This window comes from Rhineura floridana, chromosome 9 (assembly GCF_030035675.1).
Source record: "Rhineura floridana isolate rRhiFlo1 chromosome 9, rRhiFlo1.hap2, whole genome shotgun sequence".
NCBI lineage: Eukaryota > Metazoa > Chordata > Lepidosauria > Squamata > Rhineuridae > Rhineura > Rhineura floridana.
Genome location: NC_084488.1, coordinates 125,009,084 through 125,031,957, shown reverse-complemented (window position 1 = coordinate 125,031,957; position 22,874 = coordinate 125,009,084). Strand labels below are relative to the sequence as shown.

Below are 22,874 nucleotides of genomic sequence, written 5' to 3'. Positions count from 1 at the left end.
TCCCCCCTCGCCCAGTTATAAATGGCTGGAGGTGCAGGTTCAGTGATGAACTCCAGTGGAACCAACCACAGGACATATGAAGATAAGGAGAACTTCTCTAGGACCAGTGTAGGAGGTGAGAAGAGTTGCTGTGCATGCTGTACTGACACTGCCAGTCCAGAGTCCTTCAGGACTTATGAGGTGGAATGACCTTTGGTATCGACTGCAGCTTCTCCTTAACTTTCTACAAACTTAAGGGGTCAAAGTTCAAATTTCATTTATTTACGGTCTGAGACCAGTACAAAGCCACAAAATACACAATTAATACTAAACAATTTAAAACAACAGTCATTTGCAGGAGTAAAATCTGAGGATTTTTTCACAGTAGGCGTTACTCTGCTGCAGCCTTGCTCTGCCTTGGGTCTTCCTCATGAATCCTTCACAAATAGATTTGCTGCAGGGAAGGCCAGCTAGGATTGGCACCAGCACTGGGACATGCAACCCCACAGGTTCAGGATCCACACCAATGGCACAGGCCTCTGAAGAGTAACCCCTTTCTCCCAATCATGATGCTGGTGCTATGCCAGAAAACGCCGCTATTGAGCAGCTGAAGATAGCATTGGTCTATGGCAGATCTTTTGACTGTCTTAGAGTCTTTCTGAAGAGCCTTCTTCCAGAGAAGGGCTCCCCTGCCTACTGGTGCTTACAAGTGTCTTCTCTTGGGACCTCCCTAACCACAAGAGACAGATCAGGTCTGTCATTCTGGGGGAATCTGCTGGAAAATCCTGCCAACTGAGCCACAGAGACTCAGTGAGACAGTAAAAGATCACCCACAAAGAGCAACCAACATAAATAAAACAACCAGACAGATAGAATTACACTAAAAGAGGCCAGAGGTGGGAGGATAAATGTTTCCTATGAAGTAATTCTATCCAAGAAATCACTAGCCCAGAGAAAATTTATCCTGAAGCGTCCATTGCAGTGGCCAAAAGAGATATGGGGAGGGGGGAATGACAGGAGCTATGCCCCTTGATGTGTGTACATAGATATTTCAGTCTAGTGTGAGAAGTTTCCTGAATGGGGCTCTGCAGTGTGGCTGCATAGAGACCACAAGGAAGAACCAGCCCAGTAGCAGTTTCTCTTAAAATTAGTTTCCCTCGGTGATATAGGGAAGCAACCCAACAGAAGAGAGTGGAAACCAACAGAGGAAAAAATGTTCTATTTTGGAAGAGAGGGGTGAAATTAAAAAAAAAAAGTGGAGGGAGACAATGGGTTATAGTCAACCAAGTCCTACTCAGAGTGGACCCACTGAAATTAAAGAATCTAAGTTAGTCCTGTCCATTAACCTCAATGGGTCTACTCTGAGTAGAACTAGCATTGAATACCACCCAATAAGGGCAAAGATCTCTTTGCAACGCACCCTGCAAAAAGGTTTTGTAAGGGTGGAAAAGCTACCAAATATGTAGTGTTCTAAGAAAAGCACTAAGGTAACAAAGAGAAACACAGAGGACCTGGCAGTTGCCCAACAAGGTGGAGCTTGCGCTGCTGCTGCTAGCTGTGCAAATATTATCCACACTAATATGATGTGCAGAAAAGATGGGCAGTTTGCAGAAATGCTACATATGGAATTTAAGAAGCTGCTTACCTCATTTCTAGAACGAAGCACTAAGATGTCACTAACTTTTCCAAATGGCTGAACAATTTTTTTAATATCGTTATCAGAAAAGCCATCATCTGGTAAATCAGATATTCGAAGAACTGTACCACAACTCAAGCATTTGTCTGTCAAAAGCTGCAAATTAAATAATATTTAAAACACATTTTAATCAATTTACTGATTTGTGTGCTCTCTCATATGCAGGCCATAAACAAGCTAGTTTCCAATACTTCATCATCATCTAGTGAGGCCAACTGAAACCTATGGGCTTTGCAAGATGAAGGAGTGTGGCTATGTACATAGCAGCAGGCTTGACTGTTAACAACTAGATAAGAGCAAGTTTAGCCCCTAATCTTAAAAGCCTTACTGAGCACACACCCTTGCTTTCTCCTATATAAGCAAATAGATCCCATTCAGTTCTACAGAGAAAAGCACGACATCACTGCCAGGGCTGGTACCAGACCGCAGTGCGCTCTTGGTACTAGCCTACGGGGCCTTCGAAGGTGTCAGCAGCACAGTGGCACTACCGCCACCAGCGGGGGCTTACATAGACCTGGCTCTGTCAGTGTGTTAGTGTGTTGCACACACAGACCTGCCATCTTGGGTAATGGCAAGCATGCATGTACAGTGCTCTGACACGGCCAGCCTGCACTGGCGGTGTGTGTGGGGGGGTGATGCCTGGGAGGGGGGCTCCTGCTCTGCAATCCATGCCAGCATCAGGTCGCAGGGTGTTTGCTCCACAATCCAATGCTAGCGTGGATCACAGAGCAGGAGCTACACCCACCCAGCCCCAGCAGCGGGAACCCCTCTCAGTGGCAGGGGTCCTCTGCCACAGCCCAACCAGGCCACCCACTGGCACCAGGCCTAATCACTGCACCTGGGGACAACACAGTGAAGGACGTCAAAGCTCTCCTTCCCTACACTAACTCTAGATGTCCAGGCCCAGCCATAACATTAGCTTAAAAATCTTAGCAGAAGAGTTACTGACCCTGTTGAAAGGAACGGGTTGGGAAACATTTGTTTCCTTTGCTGGTGTTCTCACAGGTGATTGCTTATTTTTCCCCTCGGCTACTATTCCTCCTTTGTCTGACGTATCAGCAGCCTCGGGAGGCTTTATATTAGTATCAGATGAGCCATGAGCTGGTAAATCTCTTTTGTAAGGCTTTGGAGGAACTGTAGGATTATTTGGGGTCTTCTTCCCAGGCTCAGGTGGTGTTCTCTTTGTTGCTGAGGCCCCTCGGCCGAGTGCTTGGAGTGATTTCTGTTTATTGAACTGTTCAACAAAGCGTGGCCCCAGACACTTCACCGCAGCTTCCAAGTCCTGATCTGAGGAGATAAAAAAAGAAAACACTCCATTCACTATTTTGCCAATGTATGTGGAAATAGCATGGCACCATTTTCTAATCCTGCATGGAGAAAGAAGACCAGGGCACACACTGCAACAGCGTAGAACAGAAAGTTGGCCTTACCATGAAGTGTCCTTCTGGCCAGCGGGGAGTAGAGCAAACAGGAACGTGTTAACTCCTCCTAGAGGCAGAGTCAAACTTTGAAAAAAGTGTTGGACGATGGCCAGCCAGAAGGGAAGGAAACCGCCCTCTAACAGCCAGTTGTAACAAAGCTTAACTGGCGAGGCTAGCCACTGAACTACCAAAAAACCCCAACACTTGAACAGTGGATAGTAAAAGAACAAGGAACAGTAGCAGACAGTGGAGAAAGTTGTCATGGGAAGCCCTCCCTACACTTTTTGGGTTACCCTGCGAACCACCGAGGGGCCTTGGAGAGGAGGCCCTTTCCACCCATTGGCCTAGGCACCCCTGTGGGGTGGGGCTGTATGCTCCACTCCCCACTGACCAGAAGGACACTTCATGGTAAAGCCAACTTTCTGTTCTCAGTCAGCAGGGCAGTGGAGCATACAGGAACGAGATGTACTATACAGTGAGCCTAACATCTCTGGGTGGAATGCAGCCTAGGCCACTACTCTCTGGTGGATCCTTCTGCCAAAGGCTACATCAGCAGAGGCAAACATGTCTACCTTATAGAGTCTGATGAAGGTGGATGTATGTGCCCATGTAGCAGCTCTGCAAATTTCCTCCAATGGCACCTCCCTGTGGAGTGCAGTCATGGCTTCCTGTAGGGGGCCTGACCATGTGCCACCCTGACGATTCACACGTGCCTTTGCCATGACACTGTTGGTCCAGATCAAGATGTGAACCTGGGGTATGATGGGAAGGAACTTCTGGAATGCTAGCTGGATGGTCCTGAGTTCCAGCCAGTTGACTGACCTGGATGCACCTCTTCCCTTGGGTAGTGAGTAAGGCATGTTGTCCCCCAACCCAAAAGGCTGGCGTCCGCGGTGATGACTGTGGCTGAAGGGTTCCTCAGTGGAAGCCTTTCACCAGATTGGACTGATGATTCCACCACAATAGGGAGTCCTTCACTTCCTTGGGAACCTGGATGGTGCCTGTCCAACGCTAGGCGATTTTGTCCTGAAGTAAGCCTGGAATCATGCCGAGGGACTGAGTTGATGGCCACTATCATGGAACCTTGTAGCTTGGCTAAGTCCATCAGATGGTCCTGGCTGTTGCGTAGGTAGGCAAGCAGTTGAGCCTGAATCTTGAATATCCTGTCCGTTGAAAGGAACAAGTTGGCTTGAGCTATGCCTATCACCACTCCCAAATGTTGCAGACGTGGTGTGGGTATCAGATGACCCTTGGCTTTGTTGATGATGAAAACACGGTCCTCTAGGCAGCTGATGGTCGTGCCACATCCTGCCGTGCCCCCTGAATCAACAATGCTCAGACCAGAAGGTCATCCAGGTAGGGGTATACATGTACCCCCAGAATGCATAGATGCCCCACTATTGCAGCCATGAGCTTTCTGAACATGCGAGGGGCAGATGATAGGCCGAATGGCATGGCCTTGTATTGGTATTTATGTTGTCCGTGGGCAAAGTGTAGGAAGCGGCGATGTTGAGGTAAGATTTGGACACGCTTCCATGAGATCTATGGATGCCAAGAAATCTCCTGGTTGAATTGCTTACACAATAGAACAGGGGGTCTCCATCTTGAATTTTCTGGGCTGGATGAATTGCTTCAGGAATTTCAAATCCAAAATGGCGCAAAAGTCGTCATTGCGCTTGGGAATCATGAAGACCCCAGAGAAGACCCCAGAGAAGTGCTAAAGGTCTGGTACCTGTTCTATGGCACCTATCTCGGTAAGATGGGTTATGGCATCAAGTGTTCATTCTAGTTTTTCCAGATTGCGCGACAGGGGCCCTGTCCATTTGTCCCTGGGTATGATTGTGAATTCCAGGGAATACTCCTTCAGGATGGTATTGAGTATCCATCTTTCGGATGTGGAGGTTGCTCATGCCTTGGCAAATAGGTGTAGCCTGCCCCCACCTGGGGACCCATGGTGTCATGCCTGGGACTGCTTGGTGTTGGGCTTGGTCTGGTGTCGTCTGCTTAAGTTGTTGCCTGTGGCACTGGTACAATGCTGCTGACATGAAGCATTCCATGAGTTCCATGAGCCACGAAAGTGTCTGGTGGTCCTATAGGTGGAGGGATATCCTTTTGGGTGAAAGGACTGCCCAAATTTTTTCGAGACTTGCTATCTTCCCTCTTACGTGTGGTAGCAAGGCTTTCTTTTTATCCTTGGTCTCCACCAAGTGGCAGTCCAGGGATTTGCCGAAAAGCTATCCCCCGTGTAAGGAAGAATGGACAGACTGGCCTTGGAGTGGTGATCTACCTCCCATTGCTTATGCCAGATGTTCCGTCTCATGACCACAGAGGACCCCAAGGCACGAGCTGACTATCTGGAGCTGTCCAGAGACAAATCGGCGAGGAATTCTGTCGTCTTGGCCAGTTTGGTAAGTCCTTCCCTAACGTGCTTTGCATTTGGTGAGACTTCCTCCATAAGGCCCTGGCCCATTTCACAGTGGCCTGGGCTAGGAAAGAATTAGCAGCCGATGCCCTTGTAGAAAGGGCCGAAGTATCATGTGCACACCTAAGGGCAGAATCACTGTGTCTTTTGCTCGGATCAGACAAGGTGTCCCCCTCCTTAGGGATCGTGGTCTTGGCCGCCCACAGCGGATACTGGTTCTTCAATGGCTGACACTTTCAGGCTGTCCATAAGTAGGAAAACTGTGTAGCTTCTGGGATAACATGTAAGGTTTCTTGGGTTTAGGTGGTTGTCCCCATTCCTCTTTGACTATGTCCCTGAAGAATTTGGGGAAAGAGATATTGCTGAGATGTTCTCCCGACCTAAGGAAAACATCTGAGTATTCCTGTTGCCCCTCTTTGACAAACTCGGATTGGGTGGAGGTCTCTTTGGGGAGTTCCAGTTGGAGGCATGCCATGGCCTTGGCGACCAGGACAGTGTAGGTGTCGGGGGAATATAGCCTCTTGTGGGAGGAAGGAGGAGGTGTCATTCCGGATAACTCCCCTTCTTCCCTCTCAGAATCCTCTGCTCCTGAGGAAGGCAGCTTGCCCCCCCCCCCCGGGGGGAGACAGGGCTAAAGGAGAAGGCACCAGAGGGACTCAGGATCCTGGTGTTAGAAGTGCACCTCTTGTCCTTGGTATTAGATTTATGATAACCCTTGCATTTATTCTTCCCCCTCTCCCTAACTGGGGTGGAGATGGATGAAGAAGGAGTAAGGGAGGAGACTGAGATGAAGTCAACCATACCCTGCCATGCTTGGGTCGCTTCTTCTTGTGAGAATGGGCTAAGCACTTGGCTAAAGAAGCCCCTGCTTCCCTCATCATGGCCTTACTGAGCCATGCCATCATTGATAATGATGCCTGGTCTCCAGATGGATGATGGGAGTGATGTCTAACGTACCTAGAGGATCTTGGGGCTGTGGAAGCACCATGCCCCTGCTCATCCCTCCCCCCCTTGGCTGCGTGGAAGGAACTTGGGAGGGAGGAACTACCTCAGGTGGAGAAGACAAAATGTTCTGTCTGCACAAGCTGAAAGTAGGCTGTCTCTTTTATCTTTTCAGTGCCTACTGAAGACCCTCCTCTTTCAACAAGCCTTTTAAGGAGAGACCTCATCCCAGCCTGCATCTGTGCTGGAATTGTTTTAAAAGTTGTTTTTAAAAAATGTTGTTAAGTTTTTAAATATATTTTGTCTTCAAAGGCGTTTTATTTTTAAGATGTTTTATAGATGTGCTGCCCTGGGCAACAACATAGTTCTTTGGTTACATCCATTTCCTATTTTAAAAAGCCCAGTTTCTACCACAAAAAGGATTAGTAGAGTAGTTATCCCTGTCCTTGCTACTGAATGGATGGAAGGAGTAACCCAAGACACAATATTCTCCTCCACAGAACACCATACAAGACATGATGGAGCCATCCTTCATCTCTCTGCCATATTTATATAAGGAGGAAAGAACATTTAATTCAAACAGTAAAAGTAGCACATGGAGTCGGGCACTTTGGGAGAAATAAATTTAATTTTAAAAAATTGCTATCACACCGACAAAACTATTTCAGTTGGGAAGTATGTCATCTGTCAGCAGGTGTGATCTTGAACTCCCCCACCCCCAGCAGGCCACTTTAATAGATAGGTGACGCCACCCAACTGTCAATCAGCTGACATTACCATGATATTAGGTGACCCATTTTCCTTTGCAACACTGAAGCTGTGCAATGAAGAAAGACCCCAGCTGATCCAAGCAGGGCTTGAAGTAAATGCTAACATCAAGCCCTGCTTGGATCAGCTACTCTCTAGAATTCCTGACACTCCAGAGCATAGCCAGTCCCCAGTGGGGCTTGAAGTCACTGTTGATTCAACTGATTGTTGGCAACTTCCAGCCCTGAGTTTGGCAGGGATCAGCTACACTCCAGAGCTCCGACTAGAAGCTCCCAAATGCAATCAATCCCAAAGGGGCTTGAATTTGGCACCACACTGAAAAAGTGCTGAATACAGGCCCGTGTGCCAAGGAACAACAAACAAGAAGGGCATTTTTGGCTCCCAGTTGTTCCTTTTTAGCTGCATCTTTACCTGCTGTGCACTACAGATCATGTATGATACTTAGTGGAGGGAGGATGGGCATGCTTTGGGGGAAACAGCCTGATGGGACAAGTTCAGGACCACTGCAAGGCTGAATTAGGCACACAGGCTGTAGGGTCCCCACCACTGCACTGAAGCTTCTGTAATATTAATCTTACCTGGAGATCTGGTAGATCGTCCCAATTCTCTCTCTTTGCTAGAAGACCTTCGAGAGCGTAATCTGAAGTTTTGAGGTCGCCGTGGGGACCTTGACCTATACCTGGGACTAAGCCGTCGCCTTGGGCTTCGACTTCTTGGTCTACTAGTTCTATGATGTCCAGGGCTCCTCGATCGTGACCGAGTTCGACGCCAGGCATGGCCAGAGCTTGAACGTCTTGGGCTAGAACTGGCAGAACGCCGTCTTGCAGTAGGGTTCTCTCTTCTATCACTTTCACATCTGTAAAAACAGAAATGGCAGAAAAAGCTGTTCTTCCCCAACATTCCATATTTAATTTGAAAATAAAATAATCTGATCTATTATAGTTTATGGCATATATTTTCCTCAGAAACAGAGTTTCTGTAATTTTTAAGTTTCATTAAGAGTTAGTGAAAAAGGATTAATTTAAGTGTTTGAGTATTTTATTCCTTACAAGAAAGAAAAATACAAGAGACTATTAAATAAGAGAAGGGCTCGTTCAAATGTTACTTGGCCTTGTAAATTCTATCTGTCACATTATCAGAAGAGCGGCTCCCAAGCCTTCCCTCCTGCACTTGACTTGCTGTCAACAACAAAGTATCAGAACGGGAATTTGAAAAAGAAGGCAACTGGCATGCAGAAGAAATTTCAAGAAACAACCATGATACACAGATTTACTATGGATTGTATTAAACTAAGTCCTACTCAAAGTAGACCCATTGAAATTGTAAGTGGGGCTGGCAATTCTGGAAGGAAAGAGCTTGAGAGAAAGAACTCAAACAAATGAAATTAATGAGCCTAAGTTAGTCCTGCCCATTCATTTCAGTGAGTCTACTCGTGAGTATAACTAATATTGGATACAACCCAGAGGCTGGCATTATTATAGACATTGGCTCACACTCAGCCACCATGACAGAACTCTTGCAAAGCATCAGTAAGGTGCACTTAGAGCAGGGGTGTGGAACCTGTGGCCCTCCAGATGTTGGTGAAGTACAACTCCTGTTATCCCAGGCCACTGGCCATGCTGGCTAGGGCTGATGGGAGTTGTAATTCAGCAACATCTAAAGGGCCAAAGGTTCCTCACACCTGACCAGATAATGTATCCTACAGCAACCTTTCCCAACCTTTGGGCCCCAGATGTTGCTGACTACAACTCTCATCAGCTCGACAAAATGGCCAACGGTCAGGAATGATGGGAATTGTAGTACTGCAACATCTGGTGACCCAAAGGTTGAGAAAGACTGTCCTACAGTTTCGATTTTCACACTGGTAACCTTCCCAGTGCTCAAGAGAAATCCATGCATTTTTATGAAGATGCTCTATCACTATGATAAGATGAAGATCAATAGGTTGGTGCTGCTGTACACACACACTGGATTCATTCCACAACTTGTTGCCAAATCTCCATGGGGCAACAAGCAATGCAACAACTACAGATCCCAGGTTTCAACAATATGCTTCTCAACCATAGAAGTACTGTTCAGTGTTCTTATGTGTGTTATAATGAATCAATTCAAGAATAAGGAAGATAAAGTATTACTGCACCTTAACCAGCAAAAAGGAAAATAATCATATTTTCAAACTTACCTTTTTGATGAAGAATGGGCTTCAGGATTCCAGTCAGGAAATCTGTTTCAAGAATAACACTATCAATGCAAAACTCTGACCGGCTGCATTACTATTTTAAAATTTTATATTATTTTTACTTAACATATTACTACAACTGAAAAGTATCTCTCTTCTTTTCATGCAAGGCTTCCACATCTGTCAGCTACTGGAAAGTGCCTCCATTTCCCAACTAATGCTCAGCATTACACCATATTCTAAGAAGCTGTATCAATCTACCGGGCCAAGTTCAGGGTTCTAGTTTTGGTGTACAAAGCCCTCTACATCTCGGGACCAGGATACCTGAAAGACCGTCTTACCCCTTATATACCCAGCCAATCACTGCACTCTGCAGGTGAGGGGCTCCTGCAGATACCACCTTATCAGGAGGTTTGTTCTGTATAATATAGGAAACGGACGTTTAGTGTGGCGGCACCTACCCTGTGGAATTCCCTCCGCTTGAATATTAGGCAGGTGTCATCTCTGTTATCTTTTCGGTGCCTTCTGAAGACTTCCCTCTTTCAACAAGCCTTTTAAGTTGAGACCTATCCCAGTCTGCGTCTGTGTTGGAATTGCTTTTTAATATGTTTTTTTAAAAACAACGTTTTTTAACCCTTTTTAAATATGTTTTTAACGTTTTTTTAAAAAATGTTTTTAACGTTGTTTTGTTTTGATGTATTGTAAGGTCTTTTTATGACGTTTCAACGTGTTTTTAGCATTTCTGTTTGCCACCCTGGGCTCCTGCTAGTAGGAAGGGCGGGATATATATATATATATATATATATATATATATAAATAAATAAAGCAAACAACAAGCAATAAAATCTTAAAAACAATTCCAATACTGATGTGGATGGGGATAAAGGTCTCTCCTTAAAAGGCTTGTTGAAAGAGGAAGGTTTTCAGCAGACAGAGCCTGTCGCTGCCACAGCACTAAAGACCTGATTCCTATATCATGCAGAACAGACCTCCTGATAAGATGGCATCTTCAGGAGGCTCTTACCCGCACAGCACAGTGAACAACTGTGTATATATAAGAGGTGACATTTCAGGTATCTTGGTCCCAAGCTGTATAGGGATTTATACACCAAAACCAGTACCATGAACTTAGCCCAGTAGCTGCACATGCAACACCAGCGATTGAATTAACCGAAAGACTACATTTATAGAATAAAAATATACTTTAGTCCTCTCCTAGAAGTACCTGAGATCAAGACCTATTTTATTTATTTATTTTATATCTGCCCTTCCTCCCAGTAGGAGCTGGATTACAGCTCAACCCCCATTTCAAGGCAGCTGCATTGGGCGGTGCCAGAGATCACTGCCCATATGATGTTCATTTGTGACAAAGCCACTCCTCCTGGTGAGCTGCAACTTGTCACCTGCCACTCAGCCTAAGTCTTTTTGTCCTTCCAAAACTCCACAGCCCTACACTTTTCCTCGGCTTTCTGCTACTCACTTCCAGCATCAAGGCACCCATCCATGCCCTCTCTCTCTGAATCTCATCCCCATATTGCCTACCACCTTCTCTACTTCCTTTTTCCTGCTCCCTCTGGAACTACTATTCCTTCTCCTAGAAAGCAGTCACCCTACATATTCTTTACCTCCTTCAACTGTTCCAAGTAATTGTCCCCTCTGAGACTTGGCTCCTATCCCTCTAATACTGAAATTAAATGCAACTACACTAGACTTGTTAGGTTATGTCAGTTGCAAACATGTTAATCTGATGGTGGTGTAGTCACTGTTCACAAGCAGTTCAGCAATAATTATCGGTTGCATCCAGTGCTGCCACTCCACTTGCATAGCAGACTTCCAATTGCACAACAGAACATCCCCATCCTTTCCTCTGGAGACCCTCCCCCAGGACTCAAAATCTGATCCAGAGGATCGAAGGACCCTCTAGAACAGATTTTGGGGGCACGCAGGGCGAGGAAAGGAAGTCCTGTTGTACAAGTGGAACTCTGTTTGTGCAGCACTGGATACAACTCTTAATCTCCAACCAGAACTTAGGCACTGTTCAGTATTAAACTGGGAATCTTAATAATAATAATAATAATTTAATTTATGTGTCGCCTATCTGGCCAATGGCCACTCTAGGCGACGTACAAATCAGTTGCAGTAAATGCAGCACAATAAAATACACATAAAATACAATATAACAAGGAAACTATAAATAGGAATAACAGTTCAGAGTAATAGGCAGTTAGTCCTGAAAATTAACCCTCCCCGGAAGTCCCAAAGGCCTGTCTGAAAAGCCAGGTCTTCAAGGCTTTGCGGAATACATTCAGGGAAGGGGCATGCCGAAGATCGTACGGGAGGGAGTTCCAAAGAGTGGGGGCCGCCACTGAAAATGCCCTCTCTCTAGTCCCCACCAACCTAGCTGTTTTAGTTGGTGGGACTGAGAGAAGGCCCTGAGTGGCTGATCCTGTCGGGCGGCATAATTGGTGACGCTGGAGGCGCTCCATCAGGTAAACTGGTCCGAAACCGTGTAGGGATTTAAAGGTTAGTACCAACACCTTGAATTGAGCCCGGAAAATAACTGGAAGCCAGTGTAGATCGAATAACACTGGAGTGATGTGTTCCTGGCGGCGACAATTTGTAAGTAGTCGAGCCGCAGCATTTTGTATAAGTTGTAATTTCCGGACCGTTTTCAAGGGTAACCCCACGTAGAGCGCATTGCAGTAGTCTAAACGAGAGGTGACCAGGGCATGTACTACCAGTGGAAGCTGATGAACAGGGAGGTAGGGTTGCAGCCTACGAATGAGGTGTAATTGATACCAGGCTGCCCGGCTCACTGCCGAAATCTGAGCCTCCATGGACAGCCTGGAATCAAGAACAACCCCAAGGCTGCGGACCTGGTCCTTTAGGGGCAATTTTGCCCCATTGAACATCAGGTCAACATCTCCCAACCTTCCCTTGTCTCCCACAAGGAGCACCTCAGTCTTATCGGGATTCAACTTCAACCTGTTCCTTCCCATCCATCCACTCACGGATTCCAGGCACTTGGACATGGTCTCCACAGCCAACTCTGGAGAAGATTTAAACGAGAGATAGAGCTGAGTGTCATCCGCATATTGGTGACACTGCAGCCCAAATCTCCTAATGACTGTCCCCAGCGGCTTCATATAGATATTAAATAGCATGGGAGAGAGGATAGAGCCCTGTGGCACACCACAATTGAGAGGCCAAGGGTCTGAAACCTCCTCCCCCAACGCTACCTGTTGATGCCTATCGGAGAGAAAGGAATGGAACCACCATCTTAACTCAATGGGTGGTATTCAGTGCTAGTCCTACTCAGAGCAGACCCACTGAACCAACATGACTAACTTATGTTCCTTAATTTCAATGGGTCTAGTCTGAGTAGGACTTAGGGAAAAATGGGTTGTATTCAACTATCACTCCAAAGTTGTATTTCAGTACCTCCAAAGTTGTCTCAATTCTTCAAGGGTTGGTTGCCCCTCAGACAGTTATTTTTCTACTGTTAGTATCCAGTTGTCTTTTCTAGCCATCTATACACTTGCATGCTTGCTACATTTGTGTGAAAAGGCTATTTTTCCTTTCTCAGGCCCCTCACTCAGATTTATTCCACTTTTCTACAACCGCAAAACATCAAGCCAGGTACTACTGTAGTTTTCTAGTTGTTTCATAATGCCCCAATACGTTTGGAACAAGATGCAAAATATAAGAGATAATGAACCCTTGAAGCTGAGCTGCTATATTCTACCTGAGAGTAACCATCATTCCCTAAAATTAAATAATGCAATTGTACTGCCTTCAAGTCGATTCCAACTTATGGCAACCCTATGAATAGGGTTTTCTGGAGGCTGAGAGGCAGTGATTCGCCCAAGGTCACCCAGCGAGCTTCATGGCTATGTGGGGATTCAAACCCTGGCCTCCCAGGGTCTTGAAAGTATAAAAGCTGCAATCCACATTTCACTAAATTAATTTTTACTAGATACTAATATTCATTTTACTATTAATTAAAATGCTCATATGATTAATGTACAAATTAAATGAAAGTTCTTACTGTTGGCGGAGCTGACGACAATTCTCAATGTGGGCAGTAGTATTCTGATGTTGAATCCAATCCTATAGGAAAAGACAGCCACAAATTATGGCTAGAGTATCATCATCATCTATTATTTGATTTATATCCAGCCCTTCCTCCCAGCAGGAGCCCATTATTAGATTATTAGAATCACATTTATATCCCACCTTTTCTCCAAGGAACTCAAGGTAGCATACATGAATTTCCCATGCCCCCAGCACCATTTATCCTCCTAACCTCCCTGTGATGTGTACTCAGGCGGTCCAAAAATGATAAGCCCACTTCACTGCTTTGATCTGCAGAACTAGCACAGGTGCTATGTAATAGTTGTTCTGCGTTTGTAAAAAAAATAGTATTTTAAGTGTGGCAGCACCTACGTTTGGAACTCCCTGCCTACTGATGTCAGGCAGGAATCTTGGCTGCACTCTTTTTGGTGCTGCTTAAAACATTTCTACTTAGGCAAGCCTACCCAGACACAAAGATGCTGGTATGTTTTGATCTCTTTTTGGAATACTACTGTCTTAAATCATTTAAAAAATGTTTTTAATTACTATTTTAACAGTTTTATTGGTATTTTAATGTTTCTTGTAAATCACTTAGAGGTTTGTTTGTTTTTTTTTTACAATCAAGCAGTACATAAATGTTGTTAAATAAATAAGGCAAGCCTAAGATTTCTTCTATCAATATGACCTACAATACAGTTTGGGGTAAAAATGTAAATGTACTGCTCTCAAGTCGATTCCGACTTATGGCGACCCTATGAATAGGGTTTTCATGAGGCTGAGAGGCAGTGACTGGCCCAAGGTCACCCAGTGAGCTTCATGGCTATGTGGGGATTCTAACCCTGGCCTCCCAGGTCGTAGTCCAACACCTTAACCACTACAAATAAAAGTATAACAGAGAGAGATTGAAATAAATGAAAGCATTTTAGAAAGCCTGTAAAAAAAAATATTAATAAACACTTAAAAATCATCACCTGAAGTCAACACATGCAATGGACTGTATTAATTCAAACCTGTCAAATTCATGGCACCTGACCTGTACATATTACAAAAATTAGAGTATTGTGATGTACCAAATACTTAACTCACCACTTTACATAGGCCCAGAAGGATCCATGTATGAACAGAAATATCGTAATTTTCAGACGGGAAAAGAGAGAAAGGGAAAAATAATACAGCTGCCAAGGTGCATTTCCTTGGATAAGAACATAAGAAGAGCCTGCTGGATCAGGCCAGTGGCCCATCTAGTCCAGCATCCTGTTCTCACAGTGGCCTACCAGGTGCCTGGGGGAAGCCCACAAGCAGGACCCGAGTGCAAGAACACTCTCCCCTCCTGAGGCTTCCGGCAACTGGTTTTCAGAAGCATGCTGCCTTTGACTAGGGCGGCAGAGCACAGCCATCATGGCTAGTAGCCATTGATAGCCCTGTCCTCCATGAATTTGTCTAATCTTCTTTTAAAGCCATCCAAGCTGGTGGCCATTACTGCATCTTGTAGGAGCAAATTCCATAGTTTAACTATGCGCTGAGTAAAGAAGTACTTCCTTTTGTCTGTCCCGAATCTTCCAATATTCAGCTTCTTTGACTGTCCACGAGTTCTAGTATTATGAGAGAGGGAGAAGAACTTTTCTCTATCCACTTTCTCAATGCCATTATACACTTCTATCATGTCTCCTCTGACCCACCTTTTCTCTAAACTAAAAAGCCTCAAATGCTGCAAATAAGGGAGTCGCTCCATCCCCTTGATCATTCTGGTTGCCCTCTTCTTAACCTTTTCCAACTCTATAATATCCTTTTTGAGATGAGGCGACCAAAAGAGCAATGCAGAACTATTCTGGCTGCCCCAACATTAGTCTTCATACAGGCAGCTGGGATAGCGCCACAGGGCTGAGTAACTAACAGCAACTGGGGGAAAAGGATTGGGGTAGTGACAGGCTTATCACAAACTATGTAGCTGGGCTACAATCTGCACTGTACCTAATAGGGGTAAAAGAAATGTGTAAAGCCTTTCTACAAGAACTATGAAGATACACAACTTTTACAAGACCCTGCATAACTATATGAATTTTAAGGTGCTACACAAGACAGCATAGTCTGGGAAGACAATGTTCACATGGCAAGGGTCCAAACAGAAGCATTCTTTCTGGCTGTCTCAGAACTGTCAAACTCCCTTCTTTGGATATTTTCAAAACCCAAGCATTTTCCACAGAAATAACAAAACTTCCTATTCCAAGTGGCTTTTGCTGCCCAGAGGACATCATCATCATCAATCAGGCTGAAAATGTATGCTCTGCAGTCCAGAACTTCTGAATGGATGGAGCATGCTTAAACAATTTAATAAACAACTAACTTGTATGCAGAATGCAAGTGAACTAGAAAAGCATTTAAATAAATTATATTAGCATTTTGTTTAGTGCACATTAGCAAAACATCAAGAAACTTAGGATCTGGCTAAATTTAAAACAGTCAACAAAAAGACTGCTTTCATACAAAGTTGTTCTGACCCAAATCAATTCCCACACTGCAAGATTTATCCTGTTTGCAGGCAGCTGCACAGACTGATCCAGAATGTTATCCCCACCCCTCACATCCATAAAAGATTTTGAGTAACTGAGAAATATAATCTTGGAGAAATTAACTTACGCATTATATATAATGCAGATCTCTACCACTGTGTAGTTAAACAAGTACAATTTATATAATTCATTTCACAACCTGAACTTATGGACTAAGGCTCTATGAATCAAAACGAATTGGATGATAACATAAGGTTCGGGGTGGGTGAGAAGCACATTATGAAAAACACGAATTTGGTACAGAAAAAAGTTAAAATTCTGGGATAACTAAGTAGTCCCCTAAGGTTTCAATTGTAAACACATTATGATATCATTTATTTATTTATTTATTGAATTTATTAGTCGCCCATGTGGCTGGCTGTCCAGCTGCTCTGGGCAACGTACAAAATAGGCACACATGTGTGGGGAACCTTTGGCCCTCCAGATGTTGCTGAACCACAACTTCCATTAGCCACAGCTAAGAATGGCCAATGGCCAGGGATGATGGGAGCTGTAGTTCAGCAACATCTGGAGGGTCAAAGGTTCCCCACTCCTGGAGAACAGCTTCTGAACTCAGAGGGACTTACTGCTGAGTAACCATGCATTGGATCACACACAAAAATACTTATGGCTGGCCTTCAATCCTTCATATTTGGTTAATATTTGAAAACTTAAAATATTTCACAACGTACTTATAGTATTCTGCTTGTTGTGAGCAATAAAAGAACAGGGAACACAACCCATGCCAGACCCTTGACAGATGTGGAGCAAGAGGGGGAGATCTAAAGAAAACCAAATACTGCTGCAGGGGCAAGACTGTGCTGGGAACATCAAGGGGTAAGCTTTTTCACCTGCCTTGCCCCCCATCACTGCTCTTTCTGACGATGGCTCCTATCAGGAAGATGAATGTATTTCGTTGTTTTTTTAAAACTGTTAATATTTTGTCGTCTTACAATTTTTGTACTGTATTGTTCTTTTCTTATTTGTATTTATTTTTTGTGAGCCGCCTTGAGGGCCTTTCTGGCCAAAAGGCAGCATAAAAATAAACCTTAACATAAAGAAATAAAACAAATTTTGTGAGAACGTCAAAGTCAAATCAATATTGCAAATATCTCAATTTGTCTCAGGATTACATCTCTATGCTGCAGGGCCACCCCCCCCAATATTGTCAGGATCAAATACTACAAGTGATACTTGGCAATTGCTCTACTGGGCATTTGGTTCTCTGTCAGGAAGAGAGACTAACAACCAACACTCATGACTGTATAGTTACAATGTAACAGTAGAGTATAATATTTCATACAAAGATTATGGTCAGTGAATTTCTCACAGCTGCACAAAGTCCTGGGATGGATCTAGAGCAAACTAGTCTCATTTAAGTTCAGTGAAATCAACCTGAAAAGTCAAGTCATGAGTAATTTAAGACATTTTGATTTCAATGACCAAGACTAACTTGCAACCCCATCTTTTCTTTTAATCTAGCCAGGCTTTCCTTTCCATGAAGGCGAACAAATTCTTCATCCGCCAGGTGCTCAGGAGCTCACCACACAGCTAGGCTACTCTTTAAACTTCATAAATCCTATCCATGTCTCTTCAGGAACAACTTCCAAGTTAGATGGGACTTGTTATCAGGTAAGTATGTACAGGATTACAGTCTAACAACTTTAAGAAAGTTGTGTTAACTTGATGCTTTCAAATATTGTTTGAATTCAAAGTGTCAAAGGTCAAGCAGTTTGATGCATCAGCTAAAAAACCTTAAGTAATTCTTCTGTTTATCTTATTGTTTATCTTACTTTATTCTATCATTCTTATGCTACCATCTAATGCTATAATAAACATATTCTCCATTATAACAATGTTCCTGACTGGACTTCAATCCGAATACCTTGTCTACTCACGAAGACTACCTACTTTTGGTCACAGAAGCTACTCAAACAAGATAAATAACAGTGCAGAGGGTAGTGGAAAATACAGGGAATCCAAAGGAAAATGAGGACAGGTCTCTCATAAGGACTGGAATCATCTTGGGCATGTTCTACGAAATCTTTCACCAGCCTCTACGGGTTTACTTCTAATGAAGATGGTAGATGTATTACTGAGGGAGCTTTGGTATCCATTTTCACAGTGAAAGAAAAACTGATCTTCTGAATTTTAATGGCATAGAATGTACTTCCATGCCACCACTGAAGTAGAATCAGAAGTTAACCTCATCTGGCCACACACACTTCAGCATTAAGATGGTACTGCTGTGTCGGCCAAGGTAATATCCCTTAAGACTATGAAGCTGCTGAGGCCAATGCAGCTTTGAACCAATCCCATTAACATTAAGGGGTTTAATGAACATGGAGCAGAGCCTAACTCTTTTCCTTCTTTTGCCAAGGATAGAAGTGCAACACCTGTTGCAATCCCCAACATCTGCTGCTATGGTCCTCCAGAAATAACTAGTCATATTGTGTAAATCAGACAGACAAAAGTATTTATTTCCAATCTTCTCCATTGTTGGACATCTTACCGGAATAAAATTCGACAAATATCCACAAGCAAATTAAACCCAGTACATAGAGCATGTTGTATACAAATGCATGTATGGGGGGGTGGGGGGTGACTCACCTTCAAATGTCTACATTCTATATTACACAGAGAACACACATGTGGGAATATTCTTGGAGATGCAGCATAGTAATCATTCATCATCGATGGAGTTGGCAGTCTCTTCAGCTTCTGGGCATCCGCCTGTGAAAAAACTGGAAGCCAGGAGGCTTTCACTACACCAAAAGGAGACTCAATAGCATTCTCGTTTTTCTGGAATTTTTTCTGACCACTGGTAGGTCCAGGTGGCGCGTTAGAAGGATCAGCCCTGGATTCATGATGAATCCTACCATGCCTATTCACACCCTCAAGTATTGGAGGTACAAAAGGGGGCGGTGGCTGGTTCATAGGAGGCATCATAGGCTGGACAATAGGTGGTGGTGGAGGCAAAGCTTGTGGGACAATAGGAGGCATCACAGGCATCGGTGGTACAACAGGGGGCATCACAGGCATCATGGGCTGGGCTGCTGGAGGAACCCCAGTTCCTGAAGGAAGGCAGAGTCCTGGTACCTTGTTGGAACTATCCATGGGGAAAAAGGGCTGAGTACCGGGTGTGCTTCTCTGGAATCCCATTTTTCGTATTAGTTCTTCAACTGCATTCATTTGACTATTGGTTACACAGGAGGGTGCAGCAGTCACTAGAGGAGCCTGCTGTGGTGGAAATCCTTTCATGTTCTGCTCATTTGGTACATCTGAATCGTAGACTTTGACTTCAAGGGGAGCTTCAGTATATCCATACTTGCTTTCATGCCCATAATCAATTACCTTGCTCTTCACCATAGAAGCACGGCCATCATCACTGCGAAAGTTTTCCTTTTCTCTGCTCTGAGAAGGTAAACTTGGTAACTGGTGAGCCATTTTGCGCATTCGGATGTCCCTCAAAATTAAAGGCATGTTTTCAGGTGTCAACTGATCATCTGGATAGCGACTAAGTTCCTCCAAATCTTCATTAGATAAGCCAAAGCTTGCTAAGATGCTTGAAGCGCTCTCAGGTGTGTAACGGCTCTGAACACGTGTGGCATGTTCTGCAGTCTTTCCTGAAGTAGACTGACTCTGGTTACTATTTCCTGGTGGAAATGGATTATCCCATTGAGTAGCACGCCTTTCTTCTTTCTGGTGCCGCTCCATATTCATTCTCTCCCCTGCTCGTCTTGGATCCATTCCATGTTGAACATTTGGCCTTGGAAATCCTGCCCTCATTTCTGAACCTACAAATCTTTGGGGCATTATGTGAGGGCCAGGTGGGTGCTGCCTTTGAAGACCATCCAGTCCAGGTCGCGGCCCCTGAAAAGGCCCAGGTAGGATTGGCCCAGAAGAATTAGGTCCCCTTGGCCTTGGAGGCATGTTTCCTCTAGGGTTAAGCATGGCAATTTTCAAAAATGCTTCATTTAACAAAGCATAAGATGCTATAGAACGGTTAGAAGCAACTGAATTCAACTGATGAAGAGCCAACTGTGTCTTAATCTGAGCAAGCTGTAAAGGAGCAGGGCCCAACAGAAGTGGGCTGGCAATGCCAAAGTTCAGAGAATTCACAAAAGGTGCAAAATTTTCCAAGAACACCACAAAGCTGAAAGTTAAACACACAAAAATTAGATTACATTTATCTCTTAATCTACTTTCTGAAGTAGTTCTACTGCCCATAAGTAAATTGTTTGAAAAACTCATTTAATGGTTTAGTTTTTTTCTAACTAATCATTTTGCCAGTTTGGGGTTTTTTTACCCACTTGTTAACTGACGGTTTTTACTTAAGTATGTTGATAATGTACTAAGGCTTTTAAATCTAAAAGCCTTTATATTAAACTCAACACCAACTATGTTAACAAGTGTTTCCGAACGTTGAAAGCCCTTATTATTTTACTACATTGCATCTGAATATCAAGGGTAATTGAATTAAGCCAATAGGAAAAATAATTTAGGCTGCAATGATATTCACACTTACTAGAGAGTGAGTTCCATGTAATTCAGTGTAACTTACTTCTGCATAAACAGGTAAAGGATTCCTCTATTTAAAAACTCTGCATTTGACATTACATTCAAAATTGAATTTGACCAAATTAACTAGCAAAACTAGAGGACATTTATACTTCAGGGCAAAAGAGCTATGTATATTTTTAGATAAATGGCTTCAACAATTTTAAAACAGAAGCTACTGAAAAATAATATATGGTCAAGAAAAAAACACAGAGGTATAGCAAGAAAAATACATTACATGACCACCAGGAGCATCTCCCTGGCTCAAAGACAGAACCCATTTCACATAAGCTGTCAAACTACCATCTATCTTGGTAATCTGCTACACTGGTGACATACTAGTCCTTAAAATATCCTTGAAGTTTAACTAAAATTTGCGATCCAATTTAATTTCATGATCTTCCATCACGAGATAATAATCTTCTGATTATTTGATTTCTTACCCACCCGTCACCCTAGGTCCCAGGGCAAGTTACAACAATAAAAATAGTTTAAAACCAATTACAATTGCAGTAATAGGGTGGGTCCTGAAAACATGTATCCCAAGTGTCAAAAGCCAGGGAAAGAGGTGTGTCTTCAGCATACAATGGAAACAATACAATGAAGGTGCCAGATGCACCTCAGTGGGGAGGGAATTCCACAACCGGGCCAAGTTAAAGGGTCTAGTTTTGGTGTACAAACCTATACAGCTCGGGACCAGGATACCTGAAAGATCATCTTATCCCTTATATGCCCAGTTGATCGCTGCGCTCTGCCAGTGAGGGGCTCCTGCAGATACCATCTTATCAGGAGGTTTGTTCTGTATAATATAGGAAATGGGCGTTTAGTGTGGCGGCACCTACCCTGTGGAATTCCCTCCGCTTGAATATTAGGCAGGTGTCATCTCTGTTATCTTTTCAGTGCCTTTTGAAGACTTCCCTCTTTCAACAAGCCTTTTAAGTTGAGACCTATCCCAGTCTGCGTCTGTGTTAATTGCTTTTTAATATGTTTTTTTTAAAAACAACATGTTTTTTAACACTTTTTAAAGATGTTTTAAAGCTTTTTAAAAAAATGTTTTTAAAGTTGTTTTGCTTGGGTGTATTTTAGGGTCTGTTTTTATGATGTTTTGATGTGTTTTTAGCGGTTCTGTTTGCCGCCCTGAGCTCCTGCTGGGAGGAAGGGCGGGATATAAATCAAATAATAAATAAATAAACCTTGGAGCTGCCACAGAGAATGCCCTTTCCCAGGCCACCACCCCTAAACTCCTGAGGACAGTGGAACCACCAAGAAGGCACCGTCTGTCCAAGAAAGTCTATAGGGAAGATATTTGGTGCCTAAATCATTTAGGGTTTAAAGTGTGAGCACCTTAAATTTCGGCCCGGGAATGAACTGGCAACCAGAGCAGCTGTTTTAAAACAGGAGTTATGAGTTCTAAATGGAACTCCAGCTAGTAAAATGGCTTCCACATTTTGGACCTACTGAAGTTTCCAAGTCATCTTCAAGGGCAACCCCACGTAGAGAGCACTGCAACAATCCAATCTGGAAGTTACCAGAGCATGGAATACTATGGCCAAATCATCTCTGTTCAAACGGGGCTATAGCTGGAAACAGGCACTTCTACTGTATCCTAAACCTTTTCTGTCTTAGGAAAATTTAACTGTATGAAACATGTTCAGCCTAACACATTTTGTATATAAATGTAAAAGCCCAGAAAAATCCATGGGAAATGTTCTTCACCCACCTATCTTGGAACTAAAATGGAAAGAAAATAGGGACGGGGAAATTAAAAGCATCTTCCTTTTTTTCCCCTTCTATGGCACACCACATACTATTTACCCTTAAGGAGGACAGGACAAAGCATAGGCTATTCCAATACAAATGGAAAGAAACAAACAAAAGGCAGTAGAGACTGTGGACAGGAAGAACACTCCAGTGGTGGTGACCTGCAAGGTGTGTGCAATGTTTGTCTTCTTGCCTGAGAACATGGCAAACATGTGCAACAAGTGCAAGCTGGTGGCATTGCTGTAAGAATAAGTGAAGGGCCTGGAATGGCGGGTGGCCATCCAGAACAGAATAAGAGAAAACGAAGAATTGTTAGATAGAACGCTGGAACAACCACAGCAAAGAGAAGTACAAGAGACAGAAGAACAGCAGCAAATTGAAGCAGAAGAGGAGAGTGCTGAGGAGAGGAACAATGAAGTGGAGGAAACTCCGTGGAAAAGGGTAACAGGAATAGAAAAGTTAGAAGACATCCTTCACTGGTTAAACTACAGAACCACTTCCAGGCACTCGAGGATGAGACTAG

General features: G+C 43.7%; 1 protein-coding gene across 5 annotated transcripts in view; it reads right to left on the bottom strand.

The window, feature by feature from the left end:
* Positions 1-22,874, bottom strand: part of ZNF638 (zinc finger protein 638) — a 94,770-nt gene that overhangs the window by 33,589 nt on the left and 38,307 nt on the right. For all 5 annotated transcript variants that reach the window (XM_061583667.1, XM_061583671.1, XM_061583669.1 and 2 more), the window contains exons 2-7: positions 18,641-20,186; positions 13,456-13,517; positions 9,411-9,452; positions 7,807-8,084; positions 2,625-2,962; positions 1,625-1,771 (exon numbers count right to left, since the gene is read on the bottom strand). In XM_061583667.1, the coding sequence (XP_061439651.1) occupies positions 1,625-1,771; positions 2,625-2,962; positions 7,807-8,084; positions 9,411-9,452; positions 13,456-13,517; positions 18,641-20,186 (2,413 nt within the window). The remainder of the gene's footprint in view (positions 1-1,624; positions 1,772-2,624; positions 2,963-7,806; positions 8,085-9,410; positions 9,453-13,455; positions 13,518-18,640; positions 20,187-22,874) is intronic.